Source organism: Falco peregrinus, chromosome 4, assembly GCF_023634155.1.
Source record: "Falco peregrinus isolate bFalPer1 chromosome 4, bFalPer1.pri, whole genome shotgun sequence".
Taxonomy (NCBI): Eukaryota; Metazoa; Chordata; class Aves; order Falconiformes; family Falconidae; genus Falco; species Falco peregrinus.
Genome location: NC_073724.1, coordinates 88,492,777 through 88,515,399, shown reverse-complemented (window position 1 = coordinate 88,515,399; position 22,623 = coordinate 88,492,777). Strand labels below are relative to the sequence as shown.

Here is a 22,623-nt window from a genome sequence, read left to right as displayed (position 1 = left end):
TCTTAAGAAAAAAGGAAACCTACCATTTCAAGATTAAAACAGATAAAGATTGCAGGTAATCTTTGATCAGATATTTTGCATAGCTCTTAAGTTAACAGCTCTACTAACATTCTGTGGCTGCCTTTCTGTTGTGGGCTGAGTCCAAAAAAGCTTTAGGGTAAGGGCACATGGGACTGGAATGGAACTACAACATTTTACACAGACACTACCCATTCACTCTAGTAATCAGCTTTGTGTACAGTTGTAGCCCACCCCAGTTATAAGTAAAACACTAAATACAAACAAGTGGAGTTTATTTAGAAGATACTTTACACTAGTGTTCAGGGGCATGGGGTGAAAAGCATACAAGAGTTAAAGGATCATGACAGCCATGAAGGACACAGGGAAGGACAAAATCAAATAACCCACTAATGAGCTGATACCCTACACTGGTGATTACTTTGTATCCACAACAGTGTGGCCAGCAGGACCAGCGCAATGATTGTCCGCCTGCACTCAGCACTGGTGAGGCCGCACCTCAAATCCTGTGTCCAGTTTTGGGCCCCTCACTGCAAGAAAGACACTGAGGTGCTGGAGCGTGTCCAGAGACGGGCAACGGAGCTGGTGAAGGCTCTGGAGCACAAGTCTGATGAGGAGCAGCTGAGGGAACTGGGGTATTTTAGTCTGAAGAAGAGGAGAGTCAAGGGAGGACTTTATTGCTCTCTACCTGAAAGGACGCTGTAGGCAGGTGGGCGTAGGTCTCTTCTCCCAGATGACAAGTAGCAAGACAAGAGGAAATGGCCTCAAGTTATGCCAGGGGAGGTTTAGATTGGGTATTAGGAAAAATTTCTTCATGGAAAGGGCGGCCAAGCATTGGAACAGGCTGCCCATGGAGATGGTGGAATCACCGTCCCTGGAGGTGTTTAAAAAACCCCCATAGATGTGGTGCTAAAGGACATGGTTTAGTGATGGACTTGGCAGTCCTGGGTTAACAGTTGGACTTGATGATCTCAAAGGTCTTTTCCAACCTGAATGATTCTGTGATTCTATAGATCTGATTGCTGAGTTCTTCAAATTGAAGTTGTCACTCCCCAGGTGCTATCCTCTTCAGCAGGAGGGAAAGAATCTTGATGCATGGTTTCTTCTTGAAGAGGTTGTTGTCTTTTCTAGTATTAATGCCATGCTAATTCATAACTGTAATGCTATTCTTAACTCTTATAGCCTCTACATGCACATTGTTAATGCACACTAGGCTTTATGAGGCTATGAATATCTATGAAGCCAATGAAATAAGTTTCTAATAATCTCATTGATATTGTATGAAAATTTTCATATCAACAGCAGTTTAATTTCAATAACCTAAAAAAAATGGTATCATTTTTGCATTTAATTCCTAAACGTTTGACTTCATACAGGTCTGAAATCACTAAACTACTATATTAGTTTACTGGAGCATATTATAGTTTTTCTAGAGTTCAAAGAAAGCACAATTACAGAAATCAAATAGAAACAACTCTCCTGCCCTAGAGTCCCAATAATGCATCAGCAGGACAGCAAAGCTCCCCCTATCACTCAGACTAACAGCATGATTGAACCAGGTCAGTGTATTTTCAGTAGGTTTCACAATTGTATCTGTGAGCAGCAGAACATCAGGGGTTCCAGTGGTGTCCAGAACTTACAACACATAATGGTCATGGTGCTTTCAACCCCTGTCATGACCTCATCTTTCAGTACTTTTAGTTCATGTAGATTTTTACTCAGTCTACATCCATCTAGTGGCTTTGCTCTCCCTCACACTTCCCCTTTGGGTTCCTTGTGCTTAATTCACCACTTTCTAACTATCCCTTCAGGTTCAGCTCCTCATCCCTCTGCTTCCTCAGCCTGGGGAAAGGATGAGCACTGAAAGTCCATCAGAGGGTGAGTTTTCTGTAGTGCTCCCTGGCCTAAAAGGAGAAATAAGAGGGGGAAGTCTGCCTCAGCCAATGCAGTCTTACCCTAGGTCATACTTCATGCAAACTGACTATGAGGAGTTAGCTGTTAAAAACAATACATTCCCCTAGTTTTTAGAAGCTCATGATTCAGCAAAAAAAATCCGTGTCATCAAAAAACCTGGGGTCATCAAAAAGCATCTTTCTGAAACCAGAATGATTCTGATCAACTGTTAAGAGAATTCCAGCCCTGATGCTAAAGCCTGGGAACAGTGAAGCTCCTAGTTTAAGAACTGTTTTCATGTTGGTAAAACCAGATGCAGATTTATCAGGCAGGACTGAGGTTTTTAATATTCTTTAGTCTCCCCTCAGCTCTCCAATAGCACCGAGGAAGGCAGTAAGCATTTCCCTCATGCCATGCGGCTACTCAGTTGTGTAGCCTTCCCAGTCACATAAGGGTTATAGCTGCTCCCGAGTATAACACTTTTTTCTTTTCTGAAAAGCGACTAAGCTATTTTTGTTCAAGTTTTCAAAAGATGTCTTCAGCCTGAGGCAGAAATTCAGCATGAGGAATTTCTGCCCAAATTAGTACAGAATGATGGAGTTACAAACTACTGAAAACAGATGGGAGTTTGGCATAAGAAATTACAGATGCCAATACTTACGGCCTTTACACTCTGAGCATTTATGTTGTAACATATATACAAATGTGAGTATGTGGTACCACTCAGCAGAGTGCTTGTTCTTCTTATCTTTTATGTTCCTTTAAAAAAAAAAAAAATATATACAGGTATTATGGCTGCAAAAATGATCTTCAAGAAAGGTACTTCCAAGTAGCTACAGGCTGTCAGGTCAAACTTCCAGTGAGCAATCAGATGTCATTATTTCTTACAGAAAACAATAATGACTTTATCCTTACTTGCTGTTTTAGTTCAGTGCAAACAGTATAGAATAACACAGAGAGGGGTCTGAAGAGATAGTAAGAAAGCTAATGGAGTGGATGTTAATTTCTTGAAAGAAGCTGTCATACAAACAGAGAACAAAAACCTTTCAACCCTTAACTAAAAAGGTAGTAATTATTCACTCTTCTGGGGTGGAAAATCTATTATAAACACCATTTGTAGAACAAAATCTAGCTTTGACTCTTGCCTGTTTTATAGTAGTGCATAAGTAAGAGGTGGATATTCTAATAATCATTAGATGCAAAGAAGAAAGTATGAATGAAAGCCAGTTTAGCAAGAACCAGGAGACATAAGACAATTTACATTTGAACCTTGGTATCTTATTGGTGGATCCATTTTTCAAATCAACTTGGATTAAAACAGGGGACAGATTTAGGGTTCAGGTCAACAAAGGAACAGCTGTGCATTTCCATTTTTACTTGATTTATATTTTTCTCAATTAATTCTATATAAAAAGAGAACCTTCTGGTATTACAAAGACTCATTAGAGTGAATTAGAGTGGCTCCATGGAAATCAGTACTTAGATTTGTACAAGCCAGATTCTCCCTCCACATCTAGCATGTAAAGCAAGCCATCAGTAGCTACAGATAATTTGGGAAAACAGCTGTACATTTTAAAACAAGGAAACTAATTTTGCCTAACGGAAAAAAGATACAAAAGTAACCTCTTGAACTCAGGAATGAAAATTATTGGTAATCAAGGCCTGCCTCTATGGCTTGACTTTCTCTGTTAGCATTGCCAGATGGAAACCACACCACTAGGGAATTGTATGAATTCTAATATACTTCCTTTTTTGCCTCTTCACATTTTCTGGACATAGTTTCAAAGGAGTTTAATGTTAGACCTACCCTCTAGACAAAGATTTAACAGTAAATGAAGACTAACTTACTTCTATTACTGTAGTTCAGCCAGAACATTTGGGTAAAATTCAGGCCTCGCTGCATTCAATTGGAGATTTCCCACGAACTTCAGATAAAGCTAGGATTTCATCTCAGCTGTCTTCTCTGCTCTTGTAGTCAGAAGAACTGACTACAACTAGGCAAAGATGATGCATTGTTCTTTATAGTCTGCACCTGCATCTAATTTAGTCATGCAGCTAGAGCTACACAGCAAAGTAGTTGACAGCTACTAGAGAGAACAGTTTGGAAACTGTCAACTCAAGAGACTTTTTTGAGCTCTCACTCTTTGGAGTAAGTTCTTTTCTGTTTAATCAAAGGAAAAGTATTTTTGTGAAGAAACTTCATGATCCAAATAAGAATGCTGTTAAGGCAGGGAATGAAAATATGAAATAGCTGTTTGTTACCAGTGCTGTAAATCGTCTGTGAGAGCCTTCACAAACACACCAGATGCAGACTGCTAAATCCTTCCACTTCATGACAGCACTGAACCACTGATGGAATCGTGCTTTCTATAGTAAGCAAGTACTACATATGTAAAGCATATATGCATCAGTTATGATTAGCAAGTGAAGCAGATGCCATATTCATGCGATAATGTAATATTGTATAGCTAGATAAAATTGCACGTGTGGGTATACACATGTATATACAAGAAAAACTAGGTTCTATACATCCACATTATTAAATTATACTAAATTTAGAGTGGTGCCATGACTGACGTTATAGCATAAAACCAACACAACATTCAAGTTGTGCATCTAGTTGTTTGTCTATGCATGTATACACACATATATGCAACAAAATTTCCCTCCCATAATTATGCACAGAGATAACAATGTTTCCATTATAACTTCCCCAGCAATGGTTTGAAAAATCAGTAAATATAGTTTTCTTATGCTGCAAATGGAAAGTTGGAGGCTGAACTCGAGGCTGAATTTAAAGTTTTGGAAAAGTTGACTAATACAGAATTTTTAAGACAATGCTTCAAAAAGCAAAACATTTTATAGATACATGACTCAGGGCTGAAATTTAAAGCATTTAGTTTGACAGGTATATATATACACACAAAGAGGTAAAAGGAGGCTTTGTACATTCACAGTGTGAAATTGCTGTGAATCTGTACAAAAGTTTGAAATGTCTTATTTTCAGCACAGCCTAAAATCTATTCAGTATTCAGGTTATTCATTTAATTGTTTGTGTATCTGTTGTAATTTATTATTTACTTTTTTTCCTATAGATACGACAGAAGGATCAATGTAATAGTCTAATCTAATATCCCAGATTGGTAAAACACATTCATAAACGATTCCATTGTTATTTTCCTTCACTGGCCTTCCTACTCTGTTCTCCCAGACCTTCTTGTTACTTAGCCATCTTTAGATTCCAGCATTCACGATCCTCAGCTTACAAGAAATTCGGGCAATATCCATAAAAAGATGTTTCAATTTAGTTTACCCTGCCTTAGACCCAGAAAGCAGGTTCATAGACCTGTATTAGGTACTAAGAATAGAATTTATACCCAATCAACACTCTAGCCAATGGGAAATGCTGAAGATCATGAAATCTTGCCTCTCAGGTGTTTAAAGCACCTAATACCGAGCTGCAGAAATGCATCTAGAACTAGATCAACATTCATGATTCATAAGACTTTTGGGGGCTTAGAAGTCTAAGTTGTCTATGTTTAAACGGTGTTTAGCTCACTCAGCAGTTGTCCTCTGGTATAATCGTTCAGTATTGAAAACATGCAGGAAAAGGGCGATTTACTGGAGAGAAGCTCTCCCAGCCCCTGGACACAGACATACCTAAAGCCTGAAGTACAGGTGATAAAAACAGCGACTCGACTTTGGCTTCTACCTTCTGCTAAGCTCCCTCACCATCTTTTTACCAGTGCTGAGATCCAAGCCTCAACTGGATTTTCCTTGAAACAAGGCTTAGTCCGTAACTGTGAAAGCTTCAGCCTTTCACAAATATTCTAAAATTTACTCCAGAGCTTTTACATAGAACTAAGACTAGTAACTTCAGTTGAAACAAGCCAGTTTTGAAATCTATATCAGTAACATCATTTTTTCTACAAAACCCTCACATCTAAGCCATGCATGTGCAAAACGTCACTCCTGAGTAACTTGGTTCAAATAATTCTTAAAGTATAAAATAACTTAATCCCAAGAACACAGGAACGGGTGGCACTGGGACAGGAGGGCCCATGAAATCAGCAGAATTTAAGAAATCAGAGGTAGGAAATACCTTCGGCGCATGAATTCACCTCAGCCACCGCTGCCCACGCTTTGCTTTCCAGCGCCTTTTAAACGTTTCCAGCTATGGAGTTCACTCTTTTTCATGTAAAAATCATCTCGTCGTTCTCGGAGCTGACGCCCCCACCCTCCCACTAAGCACACCGGGGGCACCGGGCCGAGGCGGCCCGGCCGCCGCCCGCCATCGCCTCCCTCCCGGCCGCGGCGGCCCACGCTGCGGAGCCCAGGGTTACCCCTGCCATCGCCGCCCCCTCCGGCCAGGCACACCACCGCTCCGGCACCGCTGGGGGCGAAAGAAGTCCCCGTCCCCCTCCGCCGCCTTCCCCAGACACCCCAGCGACACAAGCAGGCTCAGCCGGCGGCCGCCACCCCCGCGACCCACGCCGGCCCGTACCCGCCCCGGCCGCCGGTCGGCGCGGCGCTAGTTTCCGGTGGGACTTTGTGCCGCGGTGTTTCCCTTCCCCTACTTGGCTCGGCCCGGCCCGGCGGCGGCCTCCGTGCGGCCCATGCAGTCGCGGGTGCTGTGCCTGGGCGGCGGGGCCGGGGGCCCCGCTGCGCGCAGGGTCCGCCTGCTCCTGCGGCAGGTCGTGGGCGGCGGTGCGGCCGCGGCGCGGTGCGGCCGCCTGGAGGCCAGGGCGCTGCACAGCTCAGGTAACGACCCCCGGACGCCGGGGAGGCCCGGCACGGGCCCCTCCCCGAGCCTTCCCCAGCACCCCTTGGCCCGAGCAGCCCCCAGGCCCGGACGCTGGGCGCGGAGACGTGGGCAGCGCCGCTATCCCCTCCGCAGGCGGCCCGGGGCAGGCCTGTGGGCCGGTTACCACGTTAGGGGCTGCTGGCTTGTCCGCTTTGCGCTGCCGCCCCTGTTTTTTCTTATGGTCGTGAATGTGGCGTGAGACGGGGCAGAGTTCAGGCACAGGCTTGCAGGGGCGCTCGGTGTGGCCTTCCATAGCTTCTCTTTCCAAGTGTCTCACCCGTAGTGATGCGAGGAGCAGCCCCGCAGCCTGGACCGGTGGGAACGGCCCTTCGCCAGTACCATGGTGCCGTGCTTTCTCCTTCTGCTTGGCGTGGCTTTTTCCCCATGTTGAGGCAAAGCCATACCCATGGCAGGGGATGCCAGGGCTGATGTTTGTGTGAGTGTGCCTGTGGCACACGGTAACGAGATAGGCAGTTGACCTTGAGTTGCGTATGCTAGGAAGGATGACCTGAACTGTCCTGGGATATCCTCTGGTGACCTTTGAGACAGATGACAGGTCTTTGCAGAGCAGGAGTGGCATTTGGAAATGGTGACATATGCCTGTGGTAGCTGGTGCTTTTCTGGGTGAAGGCCAAAAGCAGCAAAGATACTAAATACAGAGCAAGTGGTGAGCATCTGTAAATTAGGGAGATGGAATGACAGCAAGTGATTCTGATGGTGGGGTACTCGCTAAAGTTCTTAATGCCACCCCACCCCTTTAATACCATTTATCACCATGTAAATTTTTTTTAAATCTGTTTAATAGTTGACCAGTTCACTTCTTTAAATATGTGTTTGCATTCTCAAGGAGGAAGCTTTTGGGACATGATGATAACCGTAAAATTCCTTCAAAAATTTTCACAGATATTTCCTATTCAAAAAGTAATAAAAAATGTAGGGTTGTTTATGTTAAAACAAATAGGGATAAAAGGCAACAATTTAACAGTGTGTGAAAAAAGCACCTGAACAGAGTAGCTCAGCACTTTTCAGCCCTTTGTGGAATGAAAACCCTTAAGAACAAGAAGAAATTCAGCAAAATGAAACAGCAAATGCAGTATTACTAAAAATACTTCATAATTTTCATGTTCTGTGTAACTTAGCAATATTCATGAATACACTGTATATGTATGTGAATAATGGGAATATTCCCAGTTACTATCAGTGATGATAATAGTTTTGGTAGAAGTATTTAAATCCCAAAGCTCTAAACAATCCTTTTTTTTAATATTTATATATTTTTATATTAAAAATATTAATTTATTAAAGGCAGTCTAAGAGGTAATATTAGAGATATTTGCCCTCCCAGCACCTGAGGAATCTCATTCATTATAGTGCTTCCCCAGCTCATGTGAATTTGGGAACTTCATATTAGAAATAATATTTATGATTTGGGTTTTGTTGTTGGGGTTTTTTTTAATTTTATTTTAAAGGTGATTGCATGTCTTCTTGCAGGCCCTGTTACTCCTTTGAAGCAACTGAAGTTACAAGGAGATGGTCTGAAATTCCATGTGCAATACATGTTTTTGCTGTTTCTATGTAGCTGCTGTAATTACAAGTCTTTCTGTATTCAATGTTGAGGTTGCATGTCTCTTCCTTTAGTGATAAAAAGAAGTATTTCTGGAAAGGCTGGAGCTGTTAACAGCAAATTGTTGTCTACCCAGTAATTTGGATCTGACATGCCTGCCAGATCAAATTTACTGCCTGTGATGGTACCTTTTAAGTGTAAGGGTGAAACTGTTGCGTGGTTTTTGTCCTGTTGTGTGTGAAGGAGCCATGCTTAGCTTTTCAGCTCTCTCTTTATCTAGGATTATCTAAGAAGGGTTTGGGCTTGCACAACTTATTTAATGGGGGAAACTGAATTTATAGTAAGAAATGTTGTGGAAGGATGACTATCAGATTAATTTTTAATGCAGGTTTCATGTTTGCTTCCAAAAGACTGAAAAGGATGAACCCTTAGTAGACTGCAGAGTTACTTGTGATGAATTATTATTTGAATTACAGTATGAGATGAACAAAGTGAAGTTCTACGTAACTCAGTTCACTGATGTTTATATGCATTATGTAATATGAAACTTTTGAAAAAAATCTGATGGACTGCACAATATCAGAGATGCTTTAAGGGGTTAATAAGAACAAATGATGAATTTGGTAAAAACTGAGATCTGGAAAAATAAAAGTCATTGCCAGTTCGTACAGGCAATGGAAGGTCTCTTGGGGGCTTTGCTGCTCAGCATACATAAATCAACTCATGCTTTGCCACTTGCTTAGGCCACAATATACACCAGCTTCGTTAACTGTTTTCTGCAGATCTGCTTGTCCAAGTCCACTTCCTATGCTTTCCAAAATCTGGTCAGGCCCAGTTCCTAATCAAACCAGTGTTTAGAGCCTAAAAGATCTCGGTAATACATACAAAAGTATCTGCTGAGTATAACAGAATCACCTGTGAAAACTGTTATCAGACTTCAGAATCCTGTAATGTTAATCATCAGTGTACAGGATCTAAGTGATTGTGGTAAAATTTTATAATCTGAAAGAAGGCTGAATGGTACCTTGTGTTTAAAAGGTTTTTGGGGTGGGTTGTGTGGTTGTTGGTTCTGCACCCCCCCACCCCCCCCCACCCCCCCCCCCCCGGGTCTATCCAAAGACTAAACAACTGAATGGTGATGAATATAAATGCTTTCTCGCACATTCCTTTTTCTGACTTTACCTGTGTCATTATCTTTTTGAAATTCACATGTTGACGGCTGGGAATGTGGTTCCAGCAATATCTTTTTCACTGGCAAAGCCTATTTAAGAGACTTTGTTCTTTGTTGTTGTACTTAGGGGGCTGCATTGTGGTGACTGAAATGATGCCAGTGATTTGATTTATGATGAAAACTTACGAACAATTGTTGCGTCAGTACAACTGAGAAGGCAGCAACTGGAGATGGGAGTTTTCAAAGCCAGTTGTCATGAAAGTTTGCAGAGTTATGCCTGAATTATTTCAAATTATTCTAACATTTAAGAGAGAAAAGGCTGGTGGCAAAAAAAGCACATCTTTTATTAGACATGCTGATATAGCTAGAAGAAAGAGATGAGTTGTCAGCCAGATAAGCTTCTGTATGCTCTTCAGTAGGGTTTCACCATTGTTCCTGTGAGTAGATGTCAGTAAATAGCTTCTGAGTTTTAATATTTGGCAGTTGTTCAAGATTTAAATTATCCTGTTTAGCAACTGTTACAGTCCTGCCCATTTTAGTACATAAGGCTGAAGTTGAACCTGCTTGGCAAAGTCAGGGACTTAGGAGATACCACAGTGAATTTCAAAGCTGTTTTGTCTAATTTGGCTATTTTTTCAGTAAATGGGAAATTTTAAAAACAATTGTATTGATTTTCAATTATAGTTTATTTTAGTTGAAATACATTATTGAAATTATACTAATGCATTTGATAACTAAGCTCAGTTTAAAATAGACTGATAGTCTGGCTTTTCTGCACTGAGCAAACTGTACTTCAGGAATCTTCATACAGTTTTAAAACACTGTGAGCTAATTTATCACATAAGTAGCGTTGGCCATGAAAGATCTGAAAAGGAACGTTGGGGATGTGGGCATCTGTTACTACATGACTAAGAGAAGTTAGTGGGTACTGCTTTCTACAGACAGCTAGCAAAAATGTCCCACTCATGGGGTGTTTCAACTGTCCAGACATCTGCTAGGAGGGCAGTCTGGCATTGTGCATATGCTTGTGATAATTTCTAGACTGTGTTGGTAAAAATTTTGTAACACAGATGCCAGAGAGCCTGGTCAGGACTAACTCTTCACTTCATCTGCTGCTGACAAGTAGGGCAGAACTAGGGCCAGTTTCGTCATAGATGGCAGCCAGGATTGCAGTGACTGTAACATGATTGAGTCATGGATCTGGAGGAAGGCTGGGAAGATGAGCAGCAGAATTAGGATCCTGGACTTAAGGACTGCAGGCTTTCATTTAATTCAGGAGATTGGTGGGTACAATCCCTTGGATAACACCCATGAAGAAGAAGAATGCCCAGGAGAGCTTGAAGATTTTTAAATAAAACTTAATGACAGCTCAGGAATGAACCATTCATTCCACAGTGCAGGAAGATTTGATATTTCATCAGGCCTGCTTGGCCAAGCAGGGAACTACGTAATGAACTAAAACACAAAAAGGGGACATAAAAAAGTGGAGATAAAGACAGACAACAGAAGATGAGTGTAAGAGTGCTATTTGGTATGTAGGGACAAAATCCTTACTGTCTGACAAACTGCAGATCTTTAGTCCAGAAGGACCTCAATAAATCTGGGGCCTGACTGAAGTGCTGAGGCTGATTGTATGAGGTTCCACACGGACAAGTGCCAGGTCCTGCACTTGGGTCACAACAACCCTACACAGTGCTACAGGCTTGGGGCAGAGCGGTTGGGAAGCTCCCTGGTGGAAAAGGACCAGGGGGTCCTGGTTGACAGCTGGATGAACATGAGCCAGCAGTGTGCCCAGGTGGCCAAGAAGGCCAACAGCATCCTGGCTTGTATCCGAAACAGTGTGGCCAGCAGGACCAGGGCAGTGATCATCCCCCCTGGACTCGGCACTGGTGAGGCCGCACCTCGAATCCTGTGTCCAGTTTTGGGCCCCTCACTGCAAGAAAGACACTGAGGTGCTGGAGCGTGTCCAGAGACGGGCAACGGAGCTGGTGAAGGCTCTGGAGCACAAGTCTGATGAGGAGCAGCTGAGGGAACTGGGGTATTTTAGTCTGAAGAAGAGGAGAGTCAAGGGAGGACTTTATTGCACTCTACCTGAAAGGACGTTGTAGGCAGGTGGGCGTAGGTCTCTTCTCCCAGATGACAAGTAGCAAGACAAGAGGAAATGGCCTCAAGTTATGCCAGGGGAGGTTTAGATTGGGTATTAGGAAAAATTTCTTCATGGAAAGGGCGGTCAAGCATTGGAACAGGCTGCCCATGGAGATGGTGGAATCACCGTCCCTGGAGGTGTTTAAAAAACCCCCATAGATGTGGTGCTAAAGGACATGGTTTAGTGATGGACTTGGCAGTCCTGGGTTAACAGTTGGACTTGATGATCTCAAAGGTCTTTTCCAACCTGAATGATTCTGTAATTCTATGATTGTAATCTTCCTACATGACTGGATGTCGGGTAAGAGTCCACATTCATGTTGTTGGATCTTCTACTAATGCAGAAAATGGAGGAAAAGGTTCACTTCCTGGAGTAAATACCAAGATTTTGTTTTAATGATGCTTTGGATTTTAATCAGTAAAGAAAATCATTAGCCTAAAGTAGAGAACTGAAAATTAAAACATTAGCTTCAAAACTGAATATTAAAAAAAAAAAGTAAGAGGTCTAACAATAACATTGAGTAGAAATTGAAATTTTATGTTTGAAGTAATTATTTTGGTTTTTTAGAGGGAAAAAATGTCTGTCTTTTGTTCATAAGAAAAGGGAAATTTTGGTGAAGTGGATTTTTTACTCTAGATTGGAGATGGGTTTTTTTGTGTAAACATCCAACTGTTTCAGTGAGCAGTTGCTGAACACCACCTCATCTGTATGTGAAGGCAGTGGTGGTCAAAGAGCAAACCCAGTGATTGTGGGGAATGGGTTTCTGTCCTTCGTGCTCGTGTTTGAGAGGCTGCCAGTACCAATATAAGATGCAGGAGAAGTTAACGGCGTTACCCAGTGACTGTGTGTAATGCTTGCAGCCGTGAAGGTGGCCAGTAAGAGCTGGTATAAAATAAGAATAGGAAGTTGTGTAGATAGGGTTGGTTGTGGTTTTTTGGGTTTTTTTGTTTGGTTGGCTGTTTTTTTTTCCTTTGAATAATGTATTCAGAAAAGTTGAGGAAAAAGAAAAAACAAATCCTAGACAGTGCCATTTCTATTTCTTCAAAACAAGTTGACTCTTCGAGAATGAGAGCTGACAGCCTCTTCTGTGCCCTTATGGAAATGTGCTGGATAAGTATTAGTTAAAAGCATCTTCCCTGCCTGCCCACCTCTCCCCCTTCCTTCACATTAGAATAAAACTAAGACTTGAAAATATACATTTTATTGTAATAGAGATTTTGAACTTTTCTCTAACAGATGTGATCTTATCAACAGAAATTAATGTTAGCAGAGCTTAGCACCTTCACAGTTTTAATATGCTCTTGCTGTTGATGGCTTTTGAGACCAGATGGATGGTCTATGTACAAGTGACTAAGATGACTGCTGGAGTGTGTTAATCTTGCATAAATTCAGGACTGAAGAGGCCAAAAGGCAGTAATCTAAACCACCTAAAAACTCAACATTCCTGAAGCTTCATTGTAGTGTCCTATGAGAATGCTGACCAATCTAAAGGTTTACACATGAGATTGGAAGTGTTTCTGTTGTGCACTCAAAATACTAAACACATGTATAGATCTGTGCAGCGTGTTTTCTTTCGCTGTAGGATTTCTTTATTTAAAAGCATCCATTTCAAATTTTTTCATTTCCTTTCTTAATGTGTTATGTAACAAGTAAAAAAAACCCCAAAACTTTTTTCTGCTTCTTAATTTCTTAAATTGTAGTTGAGATGCAGTCTGTTTATTTTACATATAACCGATGTTGCTGTAAATAATTTAAACAGCAGTGGCTTTTTCTTCTCAACATATTGGTGGGGGGTGGGGAGGAGAAGAGGGATAGAGGAATAGCTGGTGTGATACTAGCTTTTAAACAGAGGACCCGTCAAAGGTGCCAAGTGCACACGAAAGTTGCATCTTCAAGAAGCCGCCTTACTGAGATTAGAACATCAAAGCATCCACAGTGGGTCAGAACAAAGGTCCATCAAGTCCTCCTATTCTGTATTGGAGAACAGTGAGTAGGCAGTGCTGGGGGAGAATAAAAGCACAGGGTGTTCGTGCAGTGATGCCCTGTCAAAGTGCACGCTCAGCCTCTGGCTGCCTCCTCTGCAGCTCAGGGCTTGGAGCTGAAGGTGGTGCCTTTCAGCTCAGTAGCCCTGAGTGGAATGAGTGGAAAAAAGTGGGCCTGCTCACCTGATGAGCCCTTGCCAGTTATTGTAAAAAGCAAAAATTAATATTGTTCTCTGTCTAAAATGTGGCTCTGAAGAAGAGAGCATATCAGGTTCAGTGCATTGCAGTTACTGGCTAGTTGTATGTGCATGTGCAAGTTGCTGTTTTGCCAGTAGTGCAATTCATACTTGTCTAGTCCAGATGCAGCAGAGAGAGCTTGTTGCATGTATTGAGCTGTTTTCATACCTACTTGTTTGAGAGCCTCTTCAGGGTCCTTTTATTAGATCATGATGTTTATGTGCTGCCAATTTGTCACCTATGTTGCATGAGGTCTTAAAAGACCTGCTTTGTCTGTGTGTTGTCTGCCCTCTGAATGGGATGTCCCCCTTACCTTTTGGGTTCTGGCTTATTAGGGACTTCTTTTGTTTCAGCAGCCATCTCTTTTGTGTACATGGGGCACTGCTTGTATTCCAGTGTTTTCCCCAAAGACTGTGATACCTAAGATTACTGTTTTCTGTGTGGGAGATAAGAAACTAGGGGCACATCTTCACTGCTTGCCTAAGCAAGCCTGATACAGGCTACAAAGTCTCCATTGCAAAACCCTGTGTGTGTAGCTTTTGTCCACAGTAGTGTGGTAATAGCTTGTGAGGTGGATTGGAGTATTCATGGGCTAATCTATAACTTGTTGTGGTGTATCCCAAGTTATTTGACATGTTTTCAAATTGTAAGTCTTGCTGATTTAACACCACCATTTTACCAGGCAGGCTGTTGTCAGTTTCTTGCCAGTTGGTGAAACACTGGAAAGAGCCTGCCTGGGATGCATCTCTATTCAAAGAGTTTGGAAATGCAGTGGAAACAGAGTAACCAAACATGAGATTTTAAAGAAGTGCAGAGGAAGCAAACAGACAAGAAAATACAGCCCAGGTGGAAGTGTGTGATAAGATTAGGGGGCTAATTCCCTCTGTGCTTATTTAGCTAGCAAAATAGACTCTGCTGTCTTGGTTTATCGTTGCTTAAAGTTCTATTAACTACAGCTAATATTTTTGCTTTTTGGACAGATGCAAGCTGGAGGCAACATTTGCCTCCAGGCAGCAACAAACCTGTTAAAAGCTGCCCCGATGGTCTGCTAGGGATTTTGAGTGCTCAGCTTGCTCCATATCTTGCATATAGTTCCCTCCTGGCCCATTTTTCTTAGAAGTTTGTAGAGTCTGTTGGTGGTTGGAATATTTGTGGAATTTTTTGACATGTTTAGATGTGATCAAGGGTCAACATGTTATGGACTGACATAAGTACCACCAGAAGAGATATATTTTCCATTTTTTCACCTAGATCGAGCTCAGTTATGGGGTGGTTTTGTTTGGTTTCTTTTTCATAAGGGAGTACATGAAATCAACTAAGGGTTTTCAGTACTGTGCCAATAAAGTAGGTAATTAAAATTCTCTCAGGTACATGATACCATCATTCCCTTGTATTGCAAAGTCTGATACCTTGTTGCTTTCAGCATCTTGTCCCTACTGTGTTTTAGAAGACACTATGCATGAAAGAGTATTTACAACTTCAGTTGAGGTGATTTAAGATAGGAGCTAATATACTCTTGTCTCGTTGCATATTGGCTAGGGAATGGTGAGAAAATAAACTGGCGCTAATTTCCTAAGGGTGTATCGGGCAACCTGCTCTTTTTATAGCATTAAAATTCTTCCTAGCTGAGCTAATGAGAGAGGTGTCAACTTTTTCAGGAAGCAGTGGACTCTTAGGATGTTTTCATCAACTTGGAGTAATTTTGGTCAATCCTTTAGCTGTTCCCCAGTAAGAAAGAGTGATTGGAGCTGCAGCAGAAGAAAAGGAAATGGAGATGATGCTTAGGCAGTAAGCCTTTAAAACTTAGAGAAGTGGGCAAAACGGTGGGAGATAGAAAAAACATCATTTTACTAGCGTCATCTTGGTTTCATGGCCTTAATACTTGTGAACTCATTTGCATGGCCCAGATGATCTCTTGAAAAAAATAAAGTTTGAGTTTGTTAACAGTCTGCAGCTCATTTTCTTGGCTTCACGGGTTTTGGGTGGTGTGCATTTTTTCTTTGTGACCACCACCGCTGTGGTGCTCACCCATTTCCTGGCTGCAAACTAGATTTCACTTCTGATTTCTACAAGAAAGAACACAGGGCATGCCCTGCAATTTAATTCAAGCTTGCGGTAGCAGAAAGACAGGTAAGACAAGCATATCCTAGTAAGAGACCAGTAAATAAAGTAGCCAGGTGCTTTAGTTTTGGTGAAATCCAGAGCAAGAAATGCTTGAGACCTCTCAGATCTTGGGAGGCTGCCAGGTTCTGCAGCCATAGTGTCAGAGGGTGCAGGAAGGGCCCACTGACATGAATATGTCATTTTTTTACCTCCAAAAGGTACTGTTTCAGGCTTCTTGAAAACTCAGGAAAATCATCACCCTTACAAGTGGTTGTCATGGCTAGCTGTATGTAGACAAATAGGCTAAAGATTTAATTTTTCAATAAATCGGTGATGGTAGCTGGAATGGGGTTCTGTAGTGAGCTTGAATTCCATAGCTCCAACAAAGTAAGTTATGATTATAACAACAGCAACAAAAGAAAAAAGTCAAGGAATATTAATTAAATAAAGATTGTCCTGGTACCTGATCGACTTAAAAGTAGCAGAGCCTAATTAGTAAACTCATAGTTCTCAAACACACTAGAGGCTGCTTTGTGAACACACAGTCAGCCTTACTGCAGCAGGCCTGTGATTTAAACTTCAACATAAAGACATTATATACTTAAAAAGTGTCTGGGAACTAAAAGACTTCTTTTCTGTTTTAGGTGATACTATCACTATTGGAGATGTGTCTTTTAAACTCAAAACACCGAAGAACCCAGAACTTGTTCCACAGAACTACAGTAAGAATTTGCTTTCCTTTTGAATGAGATTCAAGGTTTCATTCAAAAAACTCTTTATTCACTCAAGTCACCCTGCTGAATTACTGAAATTATCTAAGAAATATGTTTTGACAAAGTGTGCAATTTGGGGAAGGCTATCTTTGCAGAGTTCTTTACTGTATCTCTGGTTATATAGGAATCTCTTAACTTTGAATGTGATTTGCTCCATTGGTCAATGGGACCGTAAAAGGATAATTTGTGTATGTTTAAATATTTTGTTTAAAAGGGGTCTCATCCAGCAAATACTTCTAAAAATAATACAGTAATCTCAAGTTGTCTGGTCAAGAAAATGTGGCAGTTTAAAATTCTTATTCAATTGCAATATGATTATACATCCTAGGAGTTATTTGCTGTATGGCATTCTACTGTGATATTTAGTATTCCCAGACTGTCACGTTATTGTGTCAGGAAACATACAGATCTTTGCAATCCATCAAGTTAATGAGAAGTCAATTGCATAGTAATAAAAAATGCGATCAAATACTTTCAAAATACACAGCCAATTACACACATTAACGATGCACATACATGTACTTACAATTGATTCACATTATGTTTTGATACCTTATTAAAGATGCCACAGATTTGCAACCATCCATATTTCTTGTTTTTTTGTTGAGAAAACATGCTTCTTGAGCTTTTCCTTTTCACAGTGGTTCAGCAAGTGAATCCTGTTTTCATTGTGACATTTCCTAGGGCAGTACAGGCCAACTATTTCCTGAGGATTTGAAGTGATCAGTTGCCATTTGTTCAGCACTTTCACATGTAGGTTGCTGGATGTCTGAAATGTAAATAATCCCATCCTACACACACGCACCCAACTGATTTTTTTCCACCCAGATAAATTTTGAAACCAAACCCAAGCACACATGGCATTCTAAAGGGCTGTGTAAGTCTTACAGTACTTCTAGTTTAGACAGGACCAAGCATTGAGAACTTTCAGTGGCTGTCGTTGCTGGGCTTGCAGCATTCTACATCTGGAAACTGGGTGTAGTCTTTCACTTCAAGTGAATTTTCTTTCCAACATGTCTAAATTAATTCCATGACTTTTTGAAGCAGACACCAAGAAAACTGCTGGGGCACTAGGGTTTTTTGGTTTTATTTATTCTTTTAGAAGGATGGCATTTAACAGTGCCTCCCTGACTTCCACTCTTCTACACTACGCCAGTCACTAGTACATGTTTTGGTCAATCTTTACTTTTCAGGGAGACAAATATTAGCTCAAAGTTGCTATAACAACATATCCTTTGAACTGGGAAGGTAAGAGAATTATGAAAACATTTGGTAGAATCAAAGAATCAGAGATTTTTCTAGTTCTAGAAGGAAAAAGTGGTTGAAAACTAATCTGACAGTAAAAAAAAAAATTTATTAAACATGGACCTGTACAGAATGATGGATCTTAGCTAAAATCTGAAACTGCAACTAAAAGTAACGTCTGTTAGCACATACTAGGTGTATTATTAGTTATTTACTTCTTTTTTTTCAATAATCATAACTGAAAGGAGCCTATTTCATGCTTCGGATAGTGTTGTTCATCAGTATTGATGTACCTACAATAGGATTACTGAAGGTACAAAATTTTGCTTATAAACCTAAATATTAATTAAGTTAAAATTAAGTAAGGTGGAATAGTCATGTATTTAGTAGCAGAAAATCAATTTCAAATGCTTGAGTACAGTTTCTTTGTATATTTAAATTTAGGAAGTTTTTTTATCTCTTAGTGCTTAAAAGTTCTATGATTATGTTACTATGGAGAACAAAGTTATATTCCTTTAGTGAAATTAAGTAGGTTGTATTGGCTTTATGACAATTATCTCCTCTTTTTGAGTCATGTAGAGTGTATGTGCTTTAACACTTTTTTACTTGTTTTAAGAGTACTTTTTGTTTTGCTCTGTGAATGACTGCTATAGATACAAGATGTTTCTGTGTGAAAGATGAACATAATTGCATATTTATATTATTCTATAAACTGAAATGTGACATATTTTGAATTTTTATTATAGTAACTAATATTACATTTAAATGACTGCTTACCTGATTCCTTTTAAACTCAGACTAGAAGTAATTTGGTTCTCCAATTAAGTGGGAAATACCCCTGAAAATGTCTCAGACATTGTAATGTTTGCAGTGGAGTTAGAGCTAAGAGGAGGGAATTGAAGCATTTACAGTTAATTTCCTAGTACTGCATATGATACCGTTTTCTAGCTTATCATTTGTGTAGAATGGTATGTTTCTGCTTTTATTATTCTGCCATGTTAAAATACAGTGATGTTGAAAATGTGTATCTATAATTTACAGCAAATTTATAGGGAAGTTGTAACTTATTCTAAACTCCGCATTATTATTCTAGGCTTTAAAATAGTCTTAAAAATCTGAAAAAAATTGTTACACAATAAGGAATGTAAATGTATTAAGAACCTATGAAACTTTTTGCCATTCTGTCACAAAATTAATACCAAAATATTTCATTCTTTGTGTTATCAAATTAAACTGATTTTTAACTCCTTTATTGAACCTTGTTACATTTTGCAGAAATGGATTGGATAGGTACTGCTGGTTACCTTATGTTTTCATGTCTTTGCTTTTCTGGTTTTATGCTAAGTATCTAGCAAGTTCTGTATGAAGTACTACATTTTTTGTGTTAGTGTAAAATATTAATTCATTTTGCTGTTGTTGGCAAATGGCTTTCTCTTGGAAGATGATAGTTAAAGGTACATAAAATCTGAATTGTTCTTATTTTTTGTATTATTAAGTGACAAGTATATATGAATTATACACAGAGGAATTTTCTTATGGGATTTCTTTCACGACATGGGATTTTTGTGTCTGACACATTCTAGAAAGAGGGCACTTGGTTTTTGCACTGCATGTTCTTTTATCAGTAAAAATAAGACCTACATTTTAAAAGTCTCACTGTGCCTGAAAAGCATAATTTCTTTAATTATACTTTGGAGAAACTTTGTATGGCTTTACATGATAGTTTAGATCTAAAATTAAAATGCAATAATCCACATTAATTTTATTTATTATTTTTTTTACATTGAGTTCATGTCAGTGCACTGCTTTCGTTAATAGTTTCTGGAAATTTTATCAAAATGACGATGTACCTGATATTTCATGTGTTTGTTAATCTTGACAAAACAATTCCTAACATAGCTCTTAGAGGACACTGTTCAATGACAGCAAATCCTCATTAAGGCGGGAAAATGGATCCTTTCTTGCCACACCATGTCAGCTCTGCTGCTAGAAAAGTGCAGGTGCATTTGGGAGTTTGGCTGTAGGCATGTTACATGCAACTGCATTGAATTGTGGAAGATAATTTCAAACAGTGTGTGATTTTGTGCAAGGTATCCTGAGTCTGAGCACACCCCCGCAGTGTATGATCAGAGGTGACGTGTGTGTACAAGGGGTTAAGTGATAAATCCTGTTAGTTTTGTCAGTTAAGATATATGGAAGACTAATTACTATGAAGAATATTAAACAGCGTGTAATAATGAAATTTTTTTTAAAAAGGCACTAAATGAACTTCTGTGCCTGAAAGGTGTATGTTTTGATGTTGAGGAAACTGGTTATTTCTTCGTAGTACGCTCAGTGGTGACAGCAGTTCCTGTTGTTTATCCTTTACCTGAAAGATCAGTATTGCCTTTGTTGTAGCACACCTCTGTGACCTCCTGGAATGGTAGGCATCATGTGCTGAAGCAGGGGACAAGCATGTGTGTTCAGTTGTTGCTGAAAGTACTTTCAGATTTGCAGTGGAATGTGGGTTCGTTCTTTCTGTTAACTTTAGATCTGAATGTCAGAGTGCAGCAAATTACAGAGACAGTTTGTATTGCAGGATGACTATAATTTTGTGGTAACAAAACCTTTGGTATTACATTTCTTACTTCCTAGCCTAAGGAAAGCTGTTTGTTGCCAGAGATGGTGATTATTCCCGCAGTTTAGTTTTCATGTAGGCTTGCAACTGATCTGCTTGGTTGTTATCACCTAGTCCAGAATCTGAAACAGTGCAGTTTTTGTCAGTAGAGCTCTAAAACTTTTACACCATTATCTCGGTTTTGTCTGTACTGGGAGTGAGGCACCAGAAGACACGCAAACATGGAAACCTACAGCAAAGGTCTGGGTGGAGCTCAGAGAGTCATCTGCAGTGTTCCTTGTGCCTCAAAGCAGGGTCAGCTGGATCCAAACTGCTCCTGAGAGGTATCTGTCCTTCTTGTTCTTTTGATGTGCTGGTGACATAGATTCCAGAACCTCTCTGCACACTTTGCTCCAGTAATTAATGATTCTTGTTTTGAAAAATACTTTTTTTTATGCCTCCTTTAATATTTTGGGGACATACTTTTAGTTCCATGGGGCTTGTTCTATTGAGCATAACCATGACATATAGAAAACTATTTTCTTCACTGTGATTTTTGTCTGGCATATTGGAAAATGGTAATTCTTCTTGCTCTTTTCTAGAATTTGTCAGACTTTACAGTATTGGACTTAGCTGTTGCACTGAAACCCAGACACAATATGCCCTTCCAGTTGGAGCGTGAGCTACAGATAACCGCTGTGGCTGTGTATTTCCACATGAGTTGTTCACCCAGCTAAGAATTGTTTCATTTATTTCATGTTTATATGTCACTAAGAGAAACTTAGTCTTATGAATCCCATTCAGGGTTTCTTCCAGAAAGTATTTGATTTTACATGATTCTTTTATATTCTCTTTTCATTTATACTCACATGGAGAAATAAGATTTAACTCTGTAGATCTTACACTTTCCTGTGAAGCAGTCAGCTCAGAGGAATTAATGATAAATGAGTCTATGGTTTCCAAGAAGTAACTTTCCCCTTTCTAAGCCCCTGCAAAGACTCACAACTTGTTTCCTTACCACAGCAAGCACAAAAATTTTTGGAATGAAGACTGTTTTCCATGAAAAATTTATGAGGAAAAATAGTATTCTGGTGAAAACTGTCTGTGATGTAACTATGTTACAAGACTCTGAAAACTCTTCGGGCTTTGTACATTGGCATAAAATAGGAAGAGCAGCGGTGTTTTACTTGTGAAGTGCTAAACGAAAGCAGCTGAAAGCAGGCCACATAGGAGCACCTCCCTCCTCACCTTGGCCGTGCTGCCTCCTTCACTGTGTCCTGGGCAACTAACTCCTCCTTCATTGTCCCCCAGCCTGAACAAGCTGTGAAATAAATTTCAGTGAGCTCAGTTGTCTGGGTTTTTTGAAGATTTTTCCTTTTTGAAATGTGTTTATGTTTTCAGACAGACTTCCCTCCTTGTTCCCTTCTTCCTCAACTGTATTTTAAGGCAGCTGCCCCCTGTGCTGGATGTGCTGCAGAGCGCTGTGGAAAGCTGAAGGACCCCCTCGGTATTGGGGCGAGAGGGAGATCTTTCTCCTCTCATGAATTTTTGCCTCCTCTGATAAAAAGGAGCGATTCTCAGACTCTGAACATGCATTGTAGCAAAGGTTCAGGGTGTGCAGAGGTCTTTTTTTATTCTGTTCAAAATTATATGTATTGATGTCTTCGAAGTGCCTGTTGGTTATTATGTGATTGACCAAACTAGAGTCATACAAGGACATGAGCTCTAATGTATTTTGTACTACATCTGGAATAAATATTCTTGGGAATCATTTCATTTAACCATCTGTCTCTGAACAGTGGGAAGAGGTAGGTGTCTCCTTCATTTATGGGATTTCTTCTGTAGGTGGGACACAAGGACTTGCCAACAGATACTGTCTGCTATCTCCAGTGTGAGATAGCTTCCATGAGTGTAGCATGTGCCAAGAATTCAAGTACGAGTGAACTGGAAGATTTCTGAGGCTAGCATAGCCATTCCAGTCTTGGTTTTAACAAAAGCTGATTTGTGGATCAAACAAGAGCAGCTGTTGCATTTGCTTCAAAATCTATCTATAACATTTTCTTCTTTCCTTGTTTGGGGATTTCTCCATTC

At 40.2% G+C, this 22,623-nt stretch overlaps 1 protein-coding gene across 1 annotated transcript in view; it reads left to right on the top strand.

Moving 5' to 3' along the window:
• Positions 1–6,464: 6,464 nt before the first annotated feature.
• The window catches only part of VWA8 (von Willebrand factor A domain containing 8), a 185,953-nt gene continuing 169,794 nt past the window's right edge, over positions 6,465–22,623 (top strand). The window contains exons 1-2 of the mRNA XM_055803173.1: positions 6,465–6,672; positions 16,563–16,640. Of these exons, the coding sequence (XP_055659148.1) occupies positions 6,528–6,672; positions 16,563–16,640 (223 nt within the window). The 5' untranslated portion in view covers positions 6,465–6,527. The remainder of the gene's footprint in view (positions 6,673–16,562; positions 16,641–22,623) is intronic.